Source organism: Zonotrichia albicollis, chromosome 2, assembly GCF_047830755.1.
Source record: "Zonotrichia albicollis isolate bZonAlb1 chromosome 2, bZonAlb1.hap1, whole genome shotgun sequence".
Taxonomy (NCBI): Eukaryota; Metazoa; Chordata; class Aves; order Passeriformes; family Passerellidae; genus Zonotrichia; species Zonotrichia albicollis.
The window spans coordinates 55157171-55183252 of NC_133820.1; the positions used below are offsets into that span (position 1 = coordinate 55157171).

At 38.2% G+C, this 26082-nt stretch overlaps 1 protein-coding gene across 4 annotated transcripts in view; it reads left to right on the forward strand.

The window, feature by feature from the left end:
- The window catches only part of AASDHPPT (aminoadipate-semialdehyde dehydrogenase-phosphopantetheinyl transferase), a 33661-nt gene that overhangs the window by 444 nt on the left and 7135 nt on the right, over positions 1 to 26082 (forward strand). The window contains exons 1-5 of one of the 4 annotated variants that reach the window (XM_005482565.4): positions 52 to 250; positions 1028 to 1253; positions 16868 to 16989; positions 17706 to 17867; positions 24528 to 24605. In XM_005482565.4, the coding sequence (XP_005482622.2) occupies positions 107 to 250; positions 1028 to 1253; positions 16868 to 16989; positions 17706 to 17867; positions 24528 to 24605 (732 nt within the window). In that variant the 5' untranslated portion in view covers positions 52 to 106. Of the gene's footprint in view, positions 1 to 51; positions 251 to 309; positions 514 to 1027; positions 1254 to 16867; positions 16990 to 17705; positions 17868 to 24527; positions 24606 to 26082 lie in introns of those variants that run through there. The other 3 variants (XM_026790763.2, XM_074535171.1, XM_074535172.1) reach the window with 3 other exon arrangements.

Consider the following 26082-nt stretch of genomic DNA (forward strand, 5'->3'; position numbering starts at 1 on the left):
CTCTCAGGGGCGGGGCCCTCCGCGCTTCCCGCACGTCGATTGGCTGCCGCCAGGCACGGGGGGCGGGCGCAGCGAGCGCGGCCGGGCCGTGGCGGCGGGGCCGGCCATGGGCAGCGTGCGCTGGGCCTTCCCGTGCGGTGCATGGCGGCCCCGCCGCCGCGAGTGGCTGCTGGCCGCGCAGCTGGTGCAGCCCGAGGAGAAGGAGCGCATCGGCAAGTTTGTGTTTGCCCGCGATGCCAAAGCCGCCTTGGTACATGGGGAGCCGGGGCGCGGTTGTTTCTCTGCACAGTCAGCGGTGCCCAAGTTTCAGATTTGCCGTGGCAAAACGTGCCGTGTCAGGGCATTTCAGGGGTGTAACGCTAAAGGATAAAGCTTGTATAAAAGTATGAAACCAGGAGGGACGGCAGGCTGCTCTCAGTAGTTACTCTGAAAGACTTCCCAACTTCTAAGTCGCGATACCAAGTCAGGAGACAAAATCAGCGTACCCTGACGGACTCTACATGGGACATCGGAGTAACGACTGGGAGAATAAAGCTGTTCTACAAGATCCAGGGTTTAAATCTCGCCTAATAGCATAGTAATACACGCTTGCTAATTAGTCTGAAAGGAGTTACTCATCAATTTTAGCTGTTGAGAATTTCATTTAGCACCTAGATAGTAAATGGATGTAATGAAATGAAGTCTATTGAGATAATTTTACCGTTCAGGGTGGTGTAAAAAGTATTTATTTGTGCCACAAAATATCGCAAATAAGTTACTAATGTAGAGAAAGGAACTACTACGATATGTCTAGGCTGGGACTTACCTTAATTGTGCTAATAGTGGCCGTGTGTTTGATGCTCTGATGTACTCTTCTGCTTAAACTTATTTGACGCAGGTTTTATAAAAGGGAGAAATTTTAATTATTTGGCTAAAATACGCAAAGTGATATCAAGAGTAATAAACCAACATTTTTTAGGTGGGTGGTTTTTTAGCAACTATGTAGCACAATAGTTCTGTGTGAATTACTTCCATTTTTTTTTCACAGGCTGGTCGCCTGCTGATGCGGAAATTAATGGCAGAGGAGCTGTGCATACCTTGGAACGAAGTCCACTTGCAAAGGACACCAAAAGGAAAACCTTTCCTGGCCAGTAACATAGTTGGTATCAACTCAAATTACAGCTTCAATGTCTCTCATCAAGGAGATTATGCAGTCCTTGCAGCTGAGCCTGAGCTTCAAGTTGGCATTGATATTATGAAGACTGATTTACCAGGTAATTGATTATGGTGACTGAAGCAGATTCTGCAGTGTTTGAGTACTGAACATTTTCCTATTTCCCAAAGAACCAATCTGTGTCCTAGAAATGTAGTGTAATTAGCAGAGGGTGTGTGAATGTTTTGTGTATTTGGGATTTCTAGCTGTTAAATGCACTCCTCATTGTTTATTTTGGGGTGTATTATAGGACAGATACAGATATATTTCTCTTTCAGAGAAATAGAACTCTGGGAAAATAAGATCATGAATCCTTCTATCGTATGGGCAGCATCTGCAGATACTTTAATTATGGATTTGCTGTGTGTGAGGCAGAAGGAGGAACATCTTTCCAAATAGGGACAATGGGATCCATCCCCATGAGAGCTTGATAGACTGTGTTACTCAGTTGTCCCATATGTATGGACATTTTGTGTGTCAGCAACACAGATTTGCTGTGAATGTGCAGTAATCCTCAGTGAGAAGGGATCATGAGGTGGTCTTGGGAAAAGACTAGACTTTACAAACTTTAGGTATTGGCCTATTTATTAGTATGAAATGACTGGATAGGTTGGTGAACTTCAGGATCCAAATTAGGATTGTAGCAAAGTGTGTTTTTAAATACAGTTTTATGGAGGTGATTTAGCTTGCAGATGTTCATCAATGCATAATCATGGGTTAAAGGAGAAACATACTGGGATTTATGATTCACTGGAATTCTTTTTTTTTTTTTTTAGAATCTTCCTTAAACATTTAACCAGATATGACAGTAGTAGCTGTGTTCTTAGAGGATCTTTCTTCTAATTTTTTGGAGTTGCCTGGCATTTTATGCTGCAAAATATGTTGTATTGTAAGGGAGAGATTCAGATAAAACCCTGACTGGATAACTTTCTGTCTGATCACTTTACACCTCTTTAATGACAACTACAGGTGTATAGTTTTGCACTGTCACATTCAGCCAGGATTCACAGAAGCTTTGCTGCAATCTGAAGTTCATTGCTGTGACACACCTGCTGTAGACCCTCGCTCTGAGCACAGGTTCAGCATGTCAGGCCACAGGGCAGCCTTTGCAGAGTCCTCCAGCAGAGCTGTTGTGTGTTTGGTGACAGGAGCTGTGTCCAGTGGGTAAGGCTGCTTTGGTACAGGGCCACACCTGACAGGACTGCAGGAACACAGGGCCCAAATAACCAGATTAAGCTTAAGCTGGTGCTTTTGTCATAGCTCTCTCAGGCAGAGCAAGCAAGGGGATGTCCCAGCTGTGTCTCCTCACAGCATCTTGCACATCCTCAGCCTCTTCACTGGGGGAGCAGAGTGACAGAGAAGGCCTTGATGCTGTGCAAACACTGCTGATACCGGTGTGCTATCAACGCTGGGTCAGGCATAGACATAAAACACAGCAATGCACAGGCTGCCATGGCAAAGGTAACCCCTGGACCCAGTACCCTTGGAAACACCCTGGTTGGGCTGCCACTGGACTTACCACAGGACTTGCTAATTTTAATTCCTCATTCCAAAAAGTTTCTAGTTTCAGCAGGTAAATAGTGAAAATCAAAACATTCAAGCACTCGTATTTGAAGCTTTTCTTGGGAACTGCAAAATTCAAATTTATACAGAAAAATAAAAAAAATATGTGTGGAAGTAGGGATATCTTACATCCTCTGCTGGTATTTTATGCAGGGGTAAATGTAGCTGGCATTTTAAAGGCATGTTGTCAATGTCCAGCAGACAAGTTTTATGAAGGGTGTTAAACTTTATTTCTGAAGTCTAAAGACTAAGTAATACTTTGAGATCTGATGCAGACAGACTTTAGTGTTTTTGGGAGATGCTGGTGATTTCAAAAACTGAACAGTGAAAGATGACTCATATGTCTTCCTTTTCATAATTATAATTTCTATTTTTGAGAAAGAAATAAGATACTAATGGAAATGTAATAACTGTATGTTGAAAAGAGAGCCAGTAAAAAAGTAATATTAAGGTTAGAACTTCATATTACAGAGACTCTAATTTAAAGCTGGCCATTTTTTCACCTGAAATTATTCTGAGGAAGATTTTAGTCTTAGTAGAATCACCTTCAGCTCAATTTTGTTGCTGGGCTATGAATAAGTAGCACTGACTTTACCAGTATTATTTTCTCTGATAGTTCCACTGAGTGGTGCTCTTGTCCTGCACTTGCTAAGTACATTCTCTTTCTGAAGGTGCATCCACTATAAATCTCTTTCCTTGGAACAGATACAAGGACAAAGAGTTCCCTATGAACAAAGTACATTTCAGTAGGTTTGTTTGTTCAGACACTTGTTTAAATACAAAGTTCTTCATCTTATGGTGTTATCCAACAGCATCTTGATTGAGGTCTGTTGTATTGTAGCTCTTATGTTCCTTTATTGTTCAACCAGCCAGCATACAGAATCTGCAGTGCAGTTATACAAGAGTATCGTGCAGCTGAAAGTTTTGAGAAATCTGCTGTTTGTGTGCTACTATGTAACAAGGAGTTCTGGTGCACATGAACATTTTATGTCACTTCTTAATCCATCCTATGTATTTTTGTTTTAGTTACTGTTCGTAAGAAGCTCCTTCTTTCCATATTACTTGTGCTCCCTTACATAGCCTTCTTCAAAGGTGAAGGCTGGCCACACTAGAAGCTATTCTTATCACTGCAAAAAGCAGCAGTTCTACAAAAGTTCCACAGGTGTGCAATGGTTTATCACCTTTTTTCCTCTATTCAGATATTGCAGTAAATACTGTAGTGATGATAGAAAAGGAAAATATCCTCATCAGGCATTGTGTGTTGCTACCTTTTGGTTTTCTGGCAGGTTATTGTAGATTTAAATAAGTCTTTCAATTTAATTGTTTTTGAAGAATTTCTGAGATCAATGGTTATTTTTCTTCTCTTTAGATCAATTTAAGATGAACTCTTGAGTCATTTGGAAAAATGCACACTGTCCTGTAAATTTGTTTGTAGAAGTGTCTGTGTACATTATGTGGCCAGGTAATGCATATGAGTTTATTTTAAGCCTTTCAAAAAAAGAAATTAGAAGGATTCTCACTGTTAACTCCTGTGGAAAAAACTGAGCTTGTGCTTGATTTTTTCGCTTATGGAAAAGAAATTCTGCAACAAGTGTCAACTTGGTTTGAGTGGTGTGTGGGATGTTGATTGACCAGTCACTTAAGCTCTGTAAGGCAGAATGTTTTCAGAGACTTAGGAAATAATTACGGCTTTATAAAGATTGCCTTGAGCATTTGAAAAAAGTTTAGATGTTAGGCTCAAGAGCTTTCCTGCTGTGCAAGTGAATTTCTTTTCACTAATGCTATTTTTTAGCTTAGATGGATTTGCAAAGATAAATAAATTAACAGTTCATTCCATATCTTTGAAAATCAGCCTTCAATCTTTCTTACATATCCCACTATATTTACTTTGATCCAGATGTCTCCAATATCAATTTTATTCCAGAATTAAATATTTGACATGCAGTAGAATTAGCTTTTCTCATTAATATTTTGATTTTATGCTAGGCTTGCTTGTTAAAAGACACAAAAGGGTAAATTATCTGCATGTGAGTTTCACAGAAAAATTAATTTGATCTAAAAATACTCAAATAAATGCTTTTTTAAGAAAGTAGGCTATTATGTGCAAACACCTAATTATTTGAAACTGGTTTTCTCTGAGGCAAGGAAATATAAAAAAAGAACTTGACGCATTTTTCTCTTTTTATTCTCATTATCACATTATTGGGGTGAGGTAATGCAAGAGATGATCGAGTTCTTCAAATCAGAGACAGGTCAAACTTGTATATAAGTTCCACATGAAGAAGCTAAATACCATACTTCAGTCTAGCTAGTGGAGGAAAGCTCTCTCTCCAGACAGTTTTAAACTTGGTGCTGTTAATTTTGGTGTATTCCTAAGCCTAACTGAGTTAGGCTCACCTGCATCATAGTTCAGATATTTGGCATGTCTTTTATCTAGCAGCCATGTTCTGTTTTTTTAATTGCAGTGCTTCTTTAATTGCTGCATTTCAACTTTTCAATAATAATTTCCTGACCTAGAAACAAATTTCAAATCAGGTTTTTCTTTAGAGTGCTTTTGTCCTTGAAGTGATTTACCTTAAACAAAGTTTAAACTGTTCCTGGTTTTCTTGTTGTATTTCAGTAAATCTTTTAGCAGCAATCAGTATCCAGTCTTTTACTGCTAGAGATAATCACCAAATTGTTAGCTAATGTTACAGCTTTAGGTGTGCAGGTGCACTGCTTGGAATGAAGAAATTAACAAAGGGTTTGATTTAAATGTTCCTTCTTACAGATCAAAGAAGTCATAATTTATCAATACTTCCATAAGCACATCGTTTTTAGATTTGAAGGATGTTAAAACAGCTGATATCCTTGCTGAGCTAAAGAATCTCAGTGATGTTATGCACTTACACTGAGTAAACAGGGAGGCATTTCTTTGTTCTTGTTCTGTTTGCAACTGGGAAGAAACAGCCATCTTAAATGTATTCTTAAAGGATGTATAATATGTAACAATTTCATTGCTGTGCTTTATTCACATTTCTAACACAGTTTTAATTGGCAATCAGACAATTCTGTAATTGATAAAGCACCAATGCTTGCTAAACTGTGAAAGAGAGTTGATCTTAGTGATTAAATCTCCTCTTTAAAGGAAAATTTCTTTATTTTCCAAAGAAACATTCTTAATTCTTTATGATTATTTCTTTAATAGAAAAATGTAAAACAATTTGGATTAAAATATAAACTGATGGCAAAATGCCAAACTATAAAATTAGGCTGCGAAGAATATATATTTAAAATGAGGAATAAACTAGTGATTAGGAAAAGAAATATCCTAAACTAGGAGCTTTTATTAAAAGTAAGAGTTGGAATAAAAAGTAACTATAAAAATGCTTGTCAGATTGTTTTGGTGTTGTGGTTTTTTTCATTCTGCACAATAATCACAATTTATTGCTAAATTGGTAGTTTGGGAAATTAAGTTGCACAGTCACAATGAGCAGCTAAATATAACTGATTTTTTTAACAAAACTAAAAGTGTTTCTCAGCCTTTGACAGTTAGCTTTGGGTTTCCAAATTAAGAAAGTGTAGCAGAAGAATTTGATCCAAGGAGTAAGGTTATGTAATTACTATGTAGGTGTTAAAAAATTGCCCTTTGAGAAGCTTCTTGCTAACACTGCCCAGTTCCGATAGCTTCAGCCCTACAGATACTTGTATTTGTTGCAAGACTGCAACATAGAAGCTGAGTTTGCTTTGTGTTGTCACAAGCTTATTTGGATAGTGACTGTGCAGGTATTAGAGTTTGGAGCCCTGTCATGGTTTGACCAGGAAGAAGTTGGGAATTTTGGGAAGCTGTGGTCAAACCAATGAAGGTTTTGGGTTTGAGACTGGCGTCCGGTGTGGCCAGTGGGGTTTGGACACACCTCCGAGAATACACAGGGGTTAAAAGCAGGGCACTGCCCTGGCATTTCCTCTTTGGACCTCGTGGGACGAGGAGTTCAGATCTCTCCCCCGTCCGGCCCGCTGCTGCTGGGCGGGGGAGGGGCCAGCCATGCGGTAAGGCCTGGACAGAGATGGTGTTGAGGGGGCTTCGAGGATGGAAGGGTAGGGGGAGCCCCAAGAGACATCGGGCAGCCAGCCCCCCCCCCCCCCCCCCAGGAGAGCAGCCAGCGAGAAGGGGGAGGAAGACTGCCCGGCCGCAGCGGCAGCGTGTGGGCAGCGTGCGTGGGAGCCGACCGACAGACAGAGACTGAAAACTTTTAACCCTTTCTTACATGATTGGGGCCTTGCGAAAATGCTAATCCTCCTCGAAGCTGAATAAGAAGGGAGATGAGAGATGATATGAGATAAGAACTTTGGCCCGGAGTTTGTGGAGATGATTGGATGGGGAGAGATGATTTGGAGTGGCCTTTTGGCTGGACGTTTTCTTGTAGCCATGGACTCAGTTGTTCCTGTGACACAGACTGCATTTAGGGGGAGGCAGTGCCTCAAAACCAGGAGGGTTCATTTGTGAGGACCCCCCGGCCCCAGGGGGTTGGAAATATATGGGGGGGGACAGTTGTCCCAAAAGCAGAGACTGTGCCTTTTTGGAGTGAGACAAGGCATCCTTGAAAGACCACCCTAAAAGCAGCTCTGATCCATGTCTCGGTGGTGAGAGCACTGAGCATGGAAGGAACATGTCACAAGCGGCAAATGGACTTTCTGGGCGGTGCCGAAGTGACAAGGAAGCATCCGGGATTTCAGTGTGTTTCCAGAAGCCTATGGAACAAGAAGGACTCCGTTCCTCTTCATGAACTGCAGTTTGAGTATACTAAAGTGTCGTGCCGGGCTGGGCAGTTGGTATTTTTGAGAGAATGTATTGGATTGGGAAAGTCAGGGAGTGGGGAGGAGGAAAAGTGGTTTTTGTAAGGTTTTCAATTTTTTTTCTTTTCCTTATAGTCTTTCCTGTTTTTTCCCTGTAGTTTTAGGTAATAAAGTGTTATTTATGTTTAAGTTGGAGCCTGTTTTGCTTATTCCTGGTCACATCTCACAGCAGACACCAGGGTGAGGCATTTTCATGGGGGCACTGGCTCTGTGCCAGGCTCAAACCATGACATTTTTTGGTTCCCTGACCGGGAATCGAATCACGGGAGAATGATGAGGTAAAGCTGTGAGATGAGACCAAGAAGAATAAGGAAAGCATGTACTAAGTTAAGGTAGATAGATAGTCATAGTGAATCTGAGGTATTATTGTGTAGAAGTGTTTTGTAGTTCTGTTGATAATTTTAGAAAGTGTATTCTCGGAGGTGAAGGGTGGAGTGTCATGGTTTGACCAGGAAGAAGTTGGGAATTTTGGGAAGCTGTGGTCAAACCAATGAAGGTTTTGGGTTTGAGACTGGCGTCCGGTGTGGCCAGTGGGGTTTGGACACACCTCCGAGAATACACAGGGGTTAAAAGCAGGGCACTGCCCTGGCATTTCCTCTTTGGACCTCGTGGGACGAGGAGTTCAGATCTCTCCCCCGTCCGGCCCGCTGCTGCTGGGCGGGGGAGGGGCCAGCCATGCGGTAAGGCCTGGACAGAGATGGTGTTGAGGGGGCTTCGAGGATGGAAGGGTAGGGGGAGCCCCAAGAGACATCGGGCAGCCAGCCCCCCCCCCCCCCCCCCAGGAGAGCAGCCAGCGAGAAGGGGGAGGAAGACTGCCCGGCCGCAGCGGCAGCGTGTGGGCAGCGTGCGTGGGAGCCGACCGACAGACAGAGACTGAAAACTTTTAACCCTTTCTTACATGATTGGGGCCTTGCGAAAATGCTAATCCTCCTCGAAGCTGAATAAGAAGGGAGATGAGAGATGATATGAGATAAGAACTTTGGCCCGGAGTTTGTGGAGATGATTGGATGGGGAGAGATGATTTGGAGTGGCCTTTTGGCTGGACGTTTTCTTGTAGCCATGGACTCAGTTGTTCCTGTGACACAGACTGCATTTAGGGGGAGGCAGTGCCTCAAAACCAGGAGGGTTCATTTGTGAGGACCCCCCGGCCCCAGGGGGTTGGAAATATATGGGGGGGACAGTTGTCCCAAAAGCAGAGACTGTGCCTTTTTGGAGTGAGACAAGGCATCCTTGAAAGACCACCCTAAAAGCAGCTCTGATCCATGTCTCGGTGGTGAGAGCACTGAGCATGGAAGGAACATGTCACAAGCGGCAAATGGACTTTCTGGGCGGTGCCGAAGTGACAAGGAAGCATCCGGGATTTCAGTGTGTTTCCAGAAGCCTATGGAACAAGAAGGACTCCGTTCCTCTTCATGAACTGCAGTTTGAGTATACTAAAGTGTCGTGCCGGGCTGGGCAGTTGGTATTTTTGAGAGAATGTATTGGATTGGGAAAGTCAGGGAGTGGGGAGGAGGAAAAGTGGTTTTTGTAAGGTTTTCAATTTTTTTTTCTTTTCCTTATAGTCTTTCCTGTTTTTTCCCTGTAGTTTTAGGTAATAAAGTGTTATTTATGTTTAAGTTGGAGCCTGTTTTGCTTATTCCTGGTCACATCTCACAGCAGACACCAGGGTGAGGCATTTTCATGGGGGCACTGGCTCTGTGCCAGGCTCAAACCATGACAAGCCCTTACTGGTTTCAAGGTTGTGAGACAGCCTTTTAGAGACAGACTTGCAGATTTTTTTTTATACTGACTTATGAAATGCTAGAAACTTATCTTAAAAATTTCACAACTCCTCTCAGTAAATATAAGGAAAAATAGCCTCAGCTGTATTTGCCTGATATATTTCCTTTCTAAGAGAAATTCTTATTTTCAACAAGACAAATATTTTTGTATTTCCTAAAAAAAGATGACAGGTTGCTTATGTTATGTCAGGTTTTCAGGAGCATTTAGGATTGGGAGACATTTGCTAGTTCCATAGGTAGATGCTTTCTTTCCATTTATTGGGTTGGTGCTGGGAATTCTAAGCATTCATAGCTATTATGTGCTGTGTTGTATTTTGATAGAAAATCCAATTTTGTAGTGTATTAAAAAGTTATTACTTGCCCTGCACAGTTTTCTGGTTTGTTCATCAGATTTGTTGGGTTCTGTGTTAAGCATGTATATCTTCCTTTTTCTTTCCTAGTAAAAAGAAATTTAATAAAAGCAAAGCAAACACTTGGAGATGATATCTGCAAGAGTAGATACAGCTGATACAGGTGAATAGACCATTGAAGTTCATCAGTTTTTCATCTGTGGGCCTCTTCTTTTTCATCTGCTTTTGCCATGTTGCAGCACATTTATCTTACACTTGCATCTTTCCTTCTATATTTTGGCTGGATAAAAGACAGCTCCTGTAGTGGCAAAATTTAATTTGTGTGATGTGAAAGGGAAGGATGTGGGGGGACAACATACCAATGACCAGCTGACTGCTGTCTCTTCTCTGTGAGAAGACCAAACAAAGCAAAACATGCTGGATTTTAGCTGTCAGGTGGGACAAACAGTCGTCCATCTGCTGGCAAGCCAAACAAATGGCTTTATAAGGTTTTGGTTTTTGGTTTTTTGTTCATTTGTTTTTAAAGAATGTCCTTATGTAGGAGAGATTGATTCCCAAATTTGAAACACTAACACTACTTCTCTCATCATGTGGAGTTTTTAGGACTTCATTATGAAGGAGGGAAGGATGGAGTACATACAGTAGTGGGAAAGTTTTAAGTGTGAAAAGAAGGGATATTTTTACTGCATTCAGCTGTGCAATTCATGTTCTGGGACAGCTTCTGTGCCAGGTCCTGACTTCTGCCATTAAAGAGCAACTCTCATCAGACCCGTTCAGGGAAGCCAGCTCAGTTTGAAACAGCTTCTGCTTTCTAAGGTCGCAGAGCTTCCCAGGAAAAAATTGCATTAGTCAGATGAAGGAGGTGTTAGAAAGTATGAATCATGTAGTGAAATACATGTGGAAGATGAGGATGACTTAGGTACTGAGAATTTGCTCCCCCCCCCTTTTTTACAGTATAGTATTTTATATACTAAATATCAACTGGATTCCAGTGCAAACCAAGGTTCTGCAGTGGTCTTAGCTTCTTAAAGATGGGCCTACTTTCCCTATAATTACATTGTTGCTAAATACCTAACTTTTTCTGCTTGATAAACTGTGAAAGGGAGATCATAAAATGTGATAAAACTTTTCAGAGATCTGGTGGCTTGGTGGCACTAGGTAGTGTAAGGCTGAAGGTGGTCAGACACCATCTGGCCTTTCTGTTTACCTCTGTAGTTGTGTCCTCATGACTTGCCTTATAAAGGAAAAAATATTTTTATGTTTATTTATATTTTTGGGGTTGTGTTTTAGTGTGATGTAGCATAACTTCCTAACTGTTGAAAGGAAGTAGAGTTCCTGCTAATCTGGCAATGCAGTGATTGATGTAACTGTTTGATGTATGTTCTATAATGAGAAACTGATGAAAATGTCTTTTTTGTGGGGTAATTTTTGTTTTTGCTGAAATATTATGGCTACCCAGAGCTCTGTTAGATGTGCTCATGCAACTTCTTGTAAAGAGCTTAAGCAAGTAAAAGGTATAAGAGTTGGCAAGCATAAGTTAGGAAACTCCTTATTTTATTACTGCTCATTGCCTTATTTGCTATCACTTATTTGGTTGTATGTGCATTTTTCTCAAAGAGTTTGAGGTCCCTGAGTCATCTTAGTGATTAAGATCTTTTCTATTTTATATGTTTTTATTTTCTCTACTCAGAAGTAAGCTAAAACTATGAGCTTGCATCCGGGTTAGTTTGTCTACAAGCTCTTCAATAGCAAGTGTATATTCCAGCTGAATGTTTGGCATGGTAAGAACATGCTGAAATATTCTGGAGTCTGAACAAAATTTGAGAGGATCTGGAATTTCTTTTTAAATTTTAAGAATAAATGACAAAAAGCATGAATCCGTTGCAGACAGTGTGCTACTTGTCTTTAAATTGATCAGCTATGCGATATGCTGTTAACAGCTTTCAATTTTATTTCAGGTTTTTTTAACCAAGTCATAGCTGCTGTTTTTCCAGCAGCTTTAGAGTTAGAGCTATCTAAGCCATTATGACTCTTTACTTCCTTTTGTTTTACTTTGACTGTCAAGGCAGCTTGCTTAAATTTTCATCACTGCTGTTAGACCCAACCACATTAATGCAATTGAAACCTTAGCAGTTTCTCTAATGTTGCAGAGACTTAATGATGCTATTTGCAGAGAAAATATCAAACATTATCAAATTATTTCAGTGTCTTTATAGCTGAATTTTCCAGATTGACATTTTTATAATGTGGAAGATGTTGGGTAATTCAAAGGGGGCAATGTCAAATTTTCAGGCATTTTAGAGTTAGTGCTTCTGTGGGATATGCCAAGATAAAACACATGGAAGTTAACATGATGAGAATAGATGTTTAACATACATATAATTGGGAGAATTGTGGGATACCAACAGGAAGTGTGGAGGTCAGAGAATCTAAATCCAATTTCCAATTCACACAAAAGCTGTGTGAGCTGTTAGATTGAGAAAACATGAATTGTTAATGTTCTATCTGGTTCTTGTAAGTTACTCATTTATCTCACTAATTATTTGTCTTGTGTTGTTTCTAAATGTCTGTACAAGGTTTAGTTGGTATTAATAAACAATTAGGGCTTGGGCATCTGTTGCACAGAAATGTTTTCTCTGTATCAGGTTTCTTTGGTTTCCTTTAGAGATGGTAAAATGTGATCAAATATGGTTGTACACCAAAAGGATTGTCAGCCCAAGCATCCAGGACTTGAACCATCCATCCAATACAGTTGGTTAGTTTAGAAGCTTCATAGCTATCTTGTGTTTCACATTTTAGGTTCACATTTGGGTTTCATATTTTAGACTGAGCTGTTCCCGCTTCAGTTGTTTGTTTTGCTGTGTATGAGGTGTCACACTGCCACTTTGCCTGTTTTCCATCTGAAAGTGAACTGATCGTATTGATTAGATATTACTTCTGAGTCATTGACCTCTTTCTTTTATGCAGTTCAGGTTGGTGAGGAGGGTGTTTGCATTCTGGGATTTCTGTCATATTTTTGTTTTGGGTGTTTGTTTGGGTTTGGTTTTGTTTGTTTGTTGTGTTTTTTCGGGAGATTAGTTGATCAATGAGCTGGCAGTAGTAGCTTTATAAGCTAGGTTGTTTGGATCTGACCAAACCAAGCTGAGGACTGTAAACTCATAAAACCTGAAGTGAAGATGGTTAGTCATCTACTCTTCTCATTGTTTTTGAGAATGCCTGGCATGGTTATAATAATTTTTGATACAAGTTTGTACCCTGCCTTTGTGAAGTATACACTGTGTTACCAAAGCTGACTTAAGATTAACCTGATGTTTGTAAAAATGTAAAAAATTTCTTTATTAGCCTTATAGATTGTAATTTTCACTATTAATAGCATCAGAATTTATATGGATCTTAATTCTGATTGCCTTTATCTTCCTACAAATATAGTTTGTTGGGATTCTTTAGCAGGCAGAAAAATGGGGGAAATTACAGTGTATTTATGTGCTATTTCTACAGTACATTTGCAAACAGGACTAGAGAATATAGTCTGTTTTCTTATTTTTCACTCCTGCCTCTTTTTAAATTCAGTCTTTTATATCTGGTCTGTGGCATTTCTGTTCTACAGGGAAAATGCAAAGCATATTTTTGTCTAGTCTTTAAAAAAGTGTAACAAAAACTCAGTTGTCATTGCAGTGGAAAACATGGTATTATGTATTAATGTAAATAGTTCATGCAAAAAATCCAAAATGCAGACACATATGCACGCATAGGAACACACACACTTACCTGTATATAGCATGTTTACTTTACAGGCTTAATATTGGAATCTTTTTTCCAGTATCACTCACTATTTCCTCTCATTACTCTTCCTGAAATTTCCAGGGTGTTGTGTGCTTTTAATTTAATGAAGAAACTTAACTTGAAAAAGGGTTTAGGGTTTATTTATAATGACTAGAATGCAATGTTTGAAAGATTACTCAGTTTATATTCTTAAGGAGCTGATGTACTTAAAAGTTGATTAACAAGGCATGTATTTTAAAATCAGAGACAGCAGTATGATTAATGCTCAGCATTAAAAGGAGTTAGTTTGTTATTTTGAAGAACTCTATTTCCTGACACAGGCAAGTAAGTACTTACTTAAGAAGTCAGTTTATTTCTGAAACAACTTGACAAGGGGGAGCTACTTTAGAATTGCAAATTTAAAACCAAATAATTAATTGCTATATGGACTTGTTCCAGTTCTTTCAAATGAAGTTTTTTATAAATTGTGGCAAGTAGTTGGCCATAACTTGTGGCTGTTTTTTTAAATCAAACTAAAAGCAAAAAACATAGCATTTAAACATAAACTTTCTGCTGCTTCTAGTTTTGTCCCCTTCCTATCTCCTATGTCATGAGAGACAAAGGGAAAATTGAAGGGGATTTAGCAAAGGGCCACCAAGGTGGTTAGAGGGTTGGGGAGCTTCACTGACAAAGAAATGCTGATGGAGCTGTGTTTGTTGAACCTGAGAAGGTGAAAGTTCTGAAGAGAGGAACCTAATCACAGCCTCCCTGAAATGTAGCAGTAGCAGCAGAGAGGATGTTCATAGTTGTCTTCATGAGGGTGCACAGGAACAGGGCAAAAGGCAGCAGGCTCAGGTTGCTTCAGGGGGAGTTCTGTCTCTGTAGAACAAGTCTGCACCATGAGAACAGCAGAATACTGGACCAGGTTCCCCAGAGAAGGGGTGAAATACTCTGCTTGACAGAGCCCTGGGTAACCCAGCATAAGGCTCTGTCTTTCAACAGAAGGTTAGACCAGGTGGTCTGCAAAGGTCCTTTTCAACCTACACATTCCCCATGGTTCTGTGAATCTGTCTTTCTCTGATACTGAAGCACATATGGAGAAAGGACTAGGCAGGCTGTGGAACTGCAGGTAGCTTGTGGAGAATAGGAGTCCTAAGTCTCCTGATGCACTCCTCAGAGCCAAGCAACTGTACTGCCTTAGGAAACAGGGAGTAAGTGCACTTAAGGACAAAGGGGTGCCTGAGCTTCTCAAAGGAGCAACTGATAGACGGTGGAAATGGAGGGGAAAGTGCTGTGTGAATTTGAACTTGAGTGCTGAGAAGGGTAGCTGAACAGTTGAAGAAACCTAGGACAGGAAAAGGGGTGAACAATGAGGAAGAAAGTAGTAGCATATGGGTTTGATATGCACTTGTTGTACTCAATGGTTTAAGCATCAAGTATATTCACCACGTGTGATAAAGCTGTGGTGGCAGGACTGACGAAGCTGGAGCCTTTATATACATCTGCATGCTGAAGGTAGTGTAGTGTGAATAGTCTTAGGTGGTTTTCTCTGGTAGTCCTGGGTTATTGAAAGGAAGAGAGCTCTCTGAAAGTAATAGGAAAGGTACACCAGGACATTCTGGAATGTTTTGTAGTTTGAATCACAAGAACAAGCTGGAACCTCACCACTGTTGTCTTAAATATTCAAGAAAAGAGAGAAGGGGGAGAAAGAAGTGGATTAGAGCAGGTGTTAATGGAGTTATTTGATTGTAAAATGGGCCATACAAACCCAGAGAGAAAAGAAAATACCCTTCTCCAACTTCAACATTTTTTTTCTTTTGTTTCAGGGAAGCTGGATTGTGGAATTTTGCCTCGGTACTTCATCAAGGCATACTTAACATTGTGGTTGCTTTTTTCTTCTACTTTATTTTCTCCAGAGGGAAGGTAGTCCTATCCTTAGACTGTTCTGGATCATTCCATGCATAGCTTAGTGCTTCAACTGTCAACAAAATTCTGTCTTAAGATGTTCGCTTTAAAATGCCATTGAGGGCATCTCTGAACTGTCACTGCCACATCTTGTGGGATGTGTATGTCAGACTTTGCCGTATGGTTTGGAAATTGTGAGGAAACTTGAACGTGTGCTTTAGTGTTACATTGGTTTGTTCAGGACAGTTATTACTGCTGCCAGTACCTGTTTTAATTTACTGCTTACATAGCTGTAGAAGACAACCACTTTATGGAGAAGGCTTGATGCCTTTACCCATCATGGTTGAAGGGGAACATAAGCACAGAAAAGGAAAGCTCCTTGCCCAGTCAACTCAAAAAAATTACTGGCACAACTAGTTAGAATCTGCATCTCGAGCAATTATTTAGTGAGTGAGTTCTTCAGAGTAGTGTGGTATAGGGAGGGGGAAAATGTTTTGGATTAAATATGACTAATGTTATATTTTTAGTAAGAACGCTGAGTACCCTATCAAAGAACTTGTCTCGGTATGTGGAATTGTCTCTATCCAGATTTTTATTATCCCTACTAGAGAAAAGAGATTGTTTTCTGCCATTGTCTCTTTAGCCACCTGTAAGTCCAGTTGGACTTGGATGCTTGCATGGGATACTGATTGACACAGGCTATGGGTAGCCAAGCTTGTAACAAGGGTCACAGATTTCAATGTACTATAGAAATGCCATTGATCAATATGGCTACACACTGTAGTGTCTTCTACAAGGCAAATTTAGACTAGTGGGGAAAAGTGGTGTAGCCCCCAAAGAGGTGCTGCAGTGCCACTCAGCTGTGATTATTTTTAGAGGTATCTTAAATTTAATCTAAGGATTTGAAGGTTTGGTAGTTTAAGGCTGGATTTTTTGGAGGACTTTTTTTTTCCATTGGTTTATTTCTTACTGTTATTATGGGCACCTCTCTATCCCCATTTTCTTCCAGAATAAATCCAATCCAAATAGCTAAATGTGTGTGATAAATTCAGAAGACTGTGCTTTTACAAGTGCTTAAAAAAGTGTTTCTTCTGTATCTCTCCGTCCAAGGGTGGGAGGCAGAATAGCTTGATAAATTTTGACAAACAGCATGCTATTTTATAAAATGTTACTAGATCAAGCTGTCAGATGCCGGAGACTATATATCCTACTTTTGTAGTTGAATATAAATTTTTTATGTTTATATAAAATTATCATTGGTTAAATACTTTGCCATTTAGAGAATGCTGGAAATACTACATCCTGTACAACCATCAGCTCACTGCTTTGAGGCTGTATAAATTCAAATTGTGAAGCAGAGTTGGTTAATATTTTTTTTTCTCATGAGTTTTTTTCTAGAGCAATAATGTGAGGTAATTCATTTGCTTAGTATTACTACTCTGTTAAAATTTCTGTAAATATCTCTGTCTGATTTATAGGTAGTAGCTCAATTCCAAATTTCTTTCACTTAATGAAGCGACAGTTTACTGAAACAGAGTGGGATGTAATCAAGTCCATGAGTAATGAATGGATGCAGCTGGATATGTTTTATCGGCACTGGGTAATACTTCTTTTCCTATTTAAAGTCTGCAAATGTTCACGTTCTTTTCTGATGTAATTTTTTATTTTCATTATAGTAAAAATGTAATCTTTTTGTATTTGCGTAGAATCATAGAATGGTTTAGGTTGGAAAAGACATCTAAGATCATCAAATCCACCACTAAACTATGTCCCTAAGCACCACCTCTACCCATATTTTAAAGAATTTCAGGGTCACTCAATCACTTCCCTGGGCAGATTGTTTCAGTGCTTGAAATGCCATTTGATGAAAAAGTTTCTCCTGTTATCCAGTCTAAACTCCCTGGTGCTACCTGGTATCATTTCCATGTGAAGATATTTGTGGACTTTATATTTCAGTGATTATTTTAATATCAGAATAACTTTGAGAACCATGCTACAGCTGACATTTCCAATGGGATTTATTAGTAGTTTTAAACACATAGCCAGAACAAGATAAAGCACTTCTATCTCTATGCACCACTGAATAATTTCAGTTGCATATTTATTTTAATGCAGCGGGTTAGGCTGGGTATAAACTATGCTGATAACTTTTTCTCTTGATAATTTCATCACTCTACCCTCACATTTACAGTAGTGTAAGTCTTAAATTTATTTTATCTGCAATGTGTGCTCAGAATTAATGTTTATAGAGCAGTAAATAGCAGTTTAAAAAACAGCTTGTAGTCAGTATAAATAAAATACATTTTTGTCTTTTAGGCCTTAAAAGAAAGCTTCTTAAAGGCCATTGGAGTTGGAATTGGCTTTAACTTGCAAAGAATTGAATTTAATGTGTCTCCATTGCAACTGGAAATAGGAAAGGTGTATAAGGAGACAAAGATGTTTCTGGATGGAGAAAAAGAAGAGGAGTGGACATTTGAGGTAAAGAAAATGTTTTCACTAGTGATAAGCAGTCTCAGCTCCTTATCGTTGCATTGCATGTTTGTTGCATGTTTTTTTTTTTTAATTGCAGCTTTGCCTCTTTCCTCTGTAGAACCCCATTGAGCTTATATTAATCAAAACTTAGAATATAAATCTGCAGCATTTTAAAGATTTTTTTTAGATTGCAAAGACACCTCGTAGATGGATTAGTCATAATAATTTTGGTTTTTTCTGTGTCTGGAATATACTTCCTGCACTCTGGGAAGAGCATTCCTATGCAGGAAGTTCACAGAAATATATTCAGGCCTGATTTCTTGAACAGGTCTAAGATTCTAAAGTTCTTCATCAGAAGGTGTAGAATTGTTGGTCTCAATAGTCTAACTGAGTCTTAGGGTTTAGGCTTTTGTTTTCCTTCTTCAGAGTTACTGGGGCTTATCACTAAAATATCTATCCTTTCAGATTTGGTAAGAAATTATCAGTATCATCTCGGGTAGCTTAAAGGATACATAGGGAAAAAATGGATAGGGACACGTTTACTGATGGACCTGGCAGTGCTGGGTTAACAGTTGGACTTGCTGGCATTGAAGGTGTTTTCCAGCTGAGATGATTCTGATTCATAATGTTCTCAAATTATTTAATTACCTCAAAAACAAGCTTTGAAAACAAAATAAATGACAATCCCATATCTCTACACCCCAGAGGCATGTTTGTTCAACCACTTTAGGCAAAGCAAAAAATGGCACAAACTCTCAAGTGCACTTTTCAGTAAGATTATTCAGTTTCAAATTCATATGTGCATTTTGAAAATACCTATATTATTGTAGACAGCTGTTCCAATAGAGCTGTCTGAATGAGAAATTTCTGCTGTATGTTTATTTTCTTTAGTATACAAACTACATGTACCCTGTGCATGTGGTCTGAAAGAATGAATGTTCCAGTAATGTTTAATTTCAGAGTATACATTTTTTCTTCACAGTTCATTCCTTCATTCAGCACTCCTGTCCATTTTTGGTTTTATGTTACAAGTGTATGCATACTAACTCAGTCCCCTTACTCAATTTCTATGTAGTATAACAATATTAGTATGTCATGGAATTCACTAGTTGGAATTACACTGAAAAAGGAGGTTATTGGGAAAGCCTGTGGTAGGTCTTGTACCAGAATGCTTTCTGTGTTACTGCAGTGTCCCATGGCCAGGGAACATCTGCCTGTCTTCATTGAGTTCTGGAACTCCTAATTTTGGTCCTCGATGTGCCTGTGGTTCATTGACAGAAATAGCCTGAAGATGATCATGCAGATAGCTCCCTGTAATACTTAATTGTTTGGATTTTTTCCTACTACTTAGTAATTACTGCTAGAACGTTCATGCAGTTTTTGTCTGAGGAATGTCTCCACTTCCAAGCTTGCCCACCTGCTTCCCACAAGTACAGTATTATAATGAGGCAGATTCTTGTATTTCAAAGAAAGGGCTTAATATCAAGTTTCCTTTAAATACAAGCTCAATTGGGATATAATTTCATTTAAATATCAACATTCATTGAAATTAAATAAATAAAATATTTTTCAGTTACCAAGCTCTGGAGAGCCAAAAATTAAGCATAGCTTTACATTTTTGTCTCTTCCCAAGTTTTTTTTCAATTTTGTGTCTGTTTTCTTACTTAGAAAAGTCTTTTTTTGTCTCATCAGATTTTTGAAATAACTTTTTAGTTGAAGGCACTAATTTTGAGAAATCTGAAAGTGTCACTTGTAAGACTATATATTACTGATACAGGCTTTTCCTTAGGTTCCCTGTTGTGCCAGTTTTACTTTAGGGAGCTTTTTCTATCAAATAAAAAAATATAATGACCTCACTTCTACATTTCAGAACTGCCTATATCTTAGTGAAAGGAAATGATCAAAGAGAGCACAACTCTTTAAAATTCACTTATCACATATTTTTGATTGATTTATTTCAGTTTTTAAGAGAAAGATTTTAAAGCTTCTCTTTAAAGAGAAGCTAATTTACTAAAAATGGAAGGGAGAAATAAAGGGGATTTTATCCATTTAAGTTACACAAAATATTCTCCTTCAGAAATACCATGTTATATGAAAAAGATAACTTTAAATTCATAAAGACCAAGAAAAGATCCTCCACCTTATACTTGTCATGACTAAAAGGTCAAGAGAAATACTAATGAATCTGAACAAATCAAAATTGACACTATTTAGACACCCTGTAACTGTTCACAGTCAGAGCAAAGCCAATTCAAATTGGAGATAGAATTTTCTGTGAACAGTGCAGAAAGGTTTCTCTTATTTCATTGTAAATACCAAATTAACTACTATGTAGTTATTAGTTGACTGTGTGTGGTTTTCTTACCCAGGGCTTAGTTTTGCTAGAAGTATCTTTGCCTCATTCACACCCCGCATTTTTTGGCTTCAATGGAAGGCAGTTGATCAGAAAAAGGCTCTTCTTGTTTGGTCTTGATGGAAGGATTTAGCTTTAGAGTCTTGCTTTTGTATATTACTCTAGAGATTGCTGCGCAGATTCCCTTCAGCTGTTTTGGAAGGAGTTGGAGGAAAAAAAGCTTTGTTTAAAAGCATCAATTTCATTTTAAGATATGACTGCTATACGTGTTTAATATGCTTTATTCTTATAGACAGTACATGCTTTCCTCATTTTAAAAAGGTGACTTTAGCTATTGCTAAATAAAGGACAGCTAGCCCAGTAGAGAGTGATAACAGGATTTTGTCAGGGTGTTGATTTAGGATGGAGTCATTATGATGATGGTGATGATGATTGTTATTATGGGTAATTCTGTATGCTCCGTTTACTTCCTTTGAAGAAAATAAACTTGGAAAATTATACTAGTTTTATCTCTGGTACAGTTAATTTTCTTCTTAGTAGCTGGTGTAGTGCTGTGTTTTGAATTCAGAATGAGAGTAGTGCTGTTAACACATTGAAACAAAGTCAAGGACTCCAGTTTCTCATAGTACCCTCCTGTGTGGTATGAGCTGCCTACTACTATGACAAGAATGAAGAAATAGTTAATTCTAGTAAAAACAAAAGAAGTTGATTGAAAACAGCTATGACACATTCTATAATTTAAAGAGCAAGTTTATAAGATAGACAGATTTGTAGCAGATCTTAAATATGGAAATATATATTGGCACAGGAAAAGGTTTCCCAGAGAACTTATGGATGTCCCATCCCTGGAAGTGTGTAAGGCTAGATTGGATGGGGCCCTGAACAACCTGGTCTAGTGGAAAGTATCCCTGTCCAAGGCAGGGGTTTTGGAATGAGATGATCTTTGAGGTCCCTTCCAATGTAAGCCATTCCATGAGATTATGAAAAATAAATTCCTAGTCATGATTTGCAAAATGTTAAATATATTTGTGACCCTTTCCTTATTAGTCCCAGTTGTGTGCAATTGATCAGGAATAATAACTGGATAGTACTTACTGGAATCAATGTTAAAGAAGACTTTTAAATGAGACATAACACTTATTTTTGTACCTACCTCAACTTTGGATACAATTATTTTATAGAGGAAATACATGATTTATCCTAAACTTTGCTCTGGGATTAAGAATCACCTGGCAGGACTGCTGTTGCACAGATAACATTTTGCATTTTTTCACAACAAATATTTGCTTGATTTGTTTATATGCAAATCAATTACTTCCAGAATATGAATTTCAAAGAGAGATTACCTGGGTCAATTTGAAACATATTAAGTAATTGCTGGTGTGCAACTGTAGCTGGCATCTTTCACCCTCAGCATGAGAAGTAAATCCTGTTGCATTGTCAGGAATAAATAAGAATAGAAACTTTCATTTCTAAGACTAGCTAATCCAACTGGATTCACTCATCAGTCAGTTCTACTGGCTGGGAAGGTACAGATTTGTCATAATCTGTCTATTGTTGAGTGAATTCACAATGATTTGAATTCTAGACACATCGTTCTGCCAAGTCTTTGAAAAGAGATCATTGTAAATCTCTCTGTGCTCTAGTAACACTTTTGTTCTGTGCAGACAAAAACAAATTTTGGTCCATTATATGACTTCTGGTTTATAGAGAAGAGTCTTAACAGAACAATCTCTCTACCCTGAAGGAATTCTATAGGATTGTCCTCCTTTTGTTAATTATCTATTTCCATTTAAGATACCAATTTTATAAGCTGGTATAGCAATATCTCCAGGGAAACAAGCTGGTCCACTGTTTTTTATAGTTTCAGTATGTTTCTTTAATTTCATTGCTTAAGGTTTTTGCTGGCCACTAGTAAAGGCCAGGAAGGATGTTCCCTTCTGTGTTTCATCTGGATTTACATTGCTCTGAAACAGCAAAGATAGATGAAGGGCATAGTTTATGTTTTATTGTTAGATGCTGAAAACTCTCTTGTGACCACAGAGGATACATGAAATAAATGAAATGGAACCTTTTTCATTTACTGTTCATTGGGCAGGGTCTCTGCAGGGAAGGTCTATCTCAACAATCACTGCCTGTTAAATGCAGCTTTGAACTGAAAACACCATTATTTAGCTAACAATATGTGAAATAGCATCTGTAATATGTTTTTAGTTGAACAAACAAGAAGTAATATAAGTTGACCTCTTAGCTGATAAAAAGAAAATTCTGTGCTTAAAGCTGTTTGCAGATTTCTGATTACAGGTGTAAGCCACTGGTGAATGTGCTGTACTGTGCTCTCTGTTCTGATGTGTCTTTGACCTCTTGGACATGCAAAAAAAATGAAGAAGTCTGGAAAATGAAGCAATTAAAAAGAGGATACAGTAATTTTTCCATCTAGAAGAACACAAAAAACACTGCCGCCCCAGAACTATAGAAATGGTTTAGCAACACCTGATCAAGCATCTAGTATTCAGTCTTTCTTATTTTTGAGGAAGTTACAGAAATGTTCACACTGACTACGAGTGGTTACCTCTGAGATAGCATTCTTTATGCTTGACTTACTTTCAGTTTTGTATCCTAGTAAAGGAGTGGAAAACCCAGTAAAATACCCCACAGAAAGTACATTTATAGCTCTTGCAGTTGTATAAAGTATTGCTTATTCTGTAGGTTTATTAGTTTTTCTTATATGAATTATTTTTCTTAATCTAGACAGAATTGAAATATTCCTTTTTTTACTAGCACTTTGCAGAAGGGTATGACAATACGAGCTTGATGGGGGTTTTTTTAAGTAGGTGAGGTTTCTATAGTTCACTGCTAAAGCTGTCAAATGGGCACAGTTTTGGTGCTGAAGAGATCAAAGTAAAAGCATAGTTCTATTTCCTCACCAGCGCCTCTCAGCCAAGGCACCATGTTTGCCAGAAACATTCCCCAACCTTACAGTTGTCCTAGTGCTCCACATGACTGGATGCAGCTCCAATGCTGCCTTGGCTGGACTGGGATGAGTAGATTTGAGCTGAGCAGCTTGGCTTTTTATTTACATATATATATATATATATATATATATATATATATATATATATATATATATATATATATTTATTTATTTATATGTATGCACAGGGCTGTTTTGGAATCACAGGAATGGTATCCTGGCAACTGAAGCCTTTGAAAATTTTGTATGTTAGATGAACTGTAGAAAAGCCTGATGCCCACTGACACCATTCTTCTAAAACACATTTTGCTTAGATTAAAGGGGGAGAAAAATAAGGCAACCAACCACATGTCAGAGGAAATAGCAGGAAATCATGGTGCTTTCTTTATATTATAATATAGTGCAGTTAAAATATTTCCCAAGGAAGCCAAAATTGGAGATTCAGTCTTAAGTCCCAGGAGAATATCCCAATGACTTTCTAATTTTCAGATGAATGGCAGTATCAAAACAGATCACCTTCCTAGGTAAAATTCTTCTTATTCTTGATTTCTAGTTTAGAAAGTGTGCAGAAAATACATGAAAGCTTTTGAATAAATAAGCATGGAAAATTTTATTTTGTCCCCTTAGATATATATATTTTTAAAATCTATGGAATTATGGCTTGGCTATGGATTAACGATTATTCAGAAGTAGTAAATGTCTTTGAGGTTCTTTATCCTGAAATTGTTTGGGATGAATTTTTAGTCTTTCTAGAAGAAAACACTTTCAAACCAAACTATTAAATAGATAAAACTCTACATTACTAAATATATAGTTATGCATCTAAAAATTGTTGATTAGTATTTACACATAGCAGTACACAGACTATGTCAGGAATTCAAAGCTGTGCTCTTACATGCTGTCTGAAGCCAAGAGGGAAAGAGTCATTGGTTTAAGTTTACTCTGACATAACTGTTTTTCAGAATACCTTCTTGAGGTTCACAGTTCATCTCACTGGAAAAGGGTAACTAAGATGGGTTAAATGGTTTGGGAGTTAAAAGGGACTGGTAAAGGAATGCTTAGGTCACAAACTTGAGTACAAATATTTACAAATTGATAAGATGGTGGTAACCTGTAGTAATCTGTCCTCAGCCCTGTGAACATTTAATGTGTCTGCATCATTGAACTCTTTAGGAAAACTGCTAAAAAGTACTATTGCTTTTTGAATGTCATTATTTTAAAGTATATTAAATGGTCTTGTGCTATTGTTCTGAACCATACTCTAAACACTTATATACTCTGTACTCTGGAAACAGATAAAAGAAAATGCATTTACGTTGCCATTTTTGATCTTTACTAGGAAACCCGCTTGGATGGCAATCATCATGTTGCAGTGGCACTTGGGAAACAGGAGGGATTTGCACAGAAGGATTCTGATGTAAGGAATTGGGAAGTAGTTCCATCTCTTAGTGATCACTTGAATATAAACTTAGAGTGTAGCTAAAAGTGTGTCATCTCATAAACAGGGCCAAGAAGAAGGCTTATCTTAGGCATGGTATTAACCAGAACCAAGCAGTGTTACTAAAGTGTTTTTCCTAGTTCTGTTGTGCCTATTTCAGGAAAAGTCTGTGAAGGAGAAATGGCTTCAGAGGACAGCAACAGATAATGTCAAGTCTGTAATGCATGTATTTAATGTGTTCATTCAAGAGAAGATTAAGTGATTTTTGTCACAGCCTGCTAGTACTCATGTGGGAAAGATGGTTTTCACAGAGGGAAATGGAAACAGTGAACCAATCTGGACTGCTAAACTTGTGTGACACCTCACCAAGTTGATTATAGTGGGGGACTGTCAGTGCGTGTATCCCAGAGCAGATCCATCGCTCAAACACCATTGTGACAAGATAACCCTTGAGACAAGCAGCAACAACCAACAGATGGGAAGAACAGCAGTGTTAGTCTTCATTCCATGTGGTGTCTCTGTAGAGAGAAAGAGAAAAGCTACTTAAAAGCTTTTCATGATTTTCTGTGTAATTTAAAAAAGACCTCAGTCCTGAAAATAGCAATAAAAGTCAAATTTAAGGGACAGGCAGATTGGCAAGTTGTAGCCAAAACAGCCAGACAGTCAGCAAATGAGAGTGTGACAAACTGCCAGATTTTCTCTGTTGTTCTAGTTGCTCACAAGAAAATTGGTTAGTTGTTTTCTGTTATTTAGATACAAAGATTCTACCAGGAACTAGAAAGAAAAAAGAAAATTAGTATAGGAATGGATGAAAGCATGGAAGTGGTAACACACACTATCTATCATGGTAACAAAGTCAATATTCATGGATAGCAAAGGGATGCAGACCTTTTAACTCATATTGTTTAGATTGAGAAAAAGAGGTGTTAAACTACCTTTGAGGATTTAATGTAATAAATCAGTAGACAAATATTTTTTAAGAAATTATGTGCATTTTTTTTTGGCAGGACATACTAAAGTTAATTACTCAAGTATTCTACAGGAATCCAGGATTTTTAAGTATTGATTTTCACCATCATGGTCACTTAGCTTAAATGTACCATAGAAAAAATAGTCATGATATCAAAGGTTATGATGAAAAGTCTTTGAATCAAGAGTCTCAAAGGCTTACTTGTCCATTGACTACATTTGTGATGGGCCTAAATTTCATTATTTCAGTTCTATGAAGAAAGGTCACTTTCAGCAGAACAAGAGCACATTCTGTGACTCCCCAGTAAGGAAATTAAGTGAAAATTTATGTACTATTGCATTGTGCCTTTTTAGGCCTCCTTCTAACAGGAACATGGAGGAAATGGATGTTACCTTCTCTCTTTTTAAAAGAACCATAAAAATTATTATATTTATTGCTAGATGTGTTGAAAGAAAAAATTGTTCATTCTAGCTTAACATGTGGGTA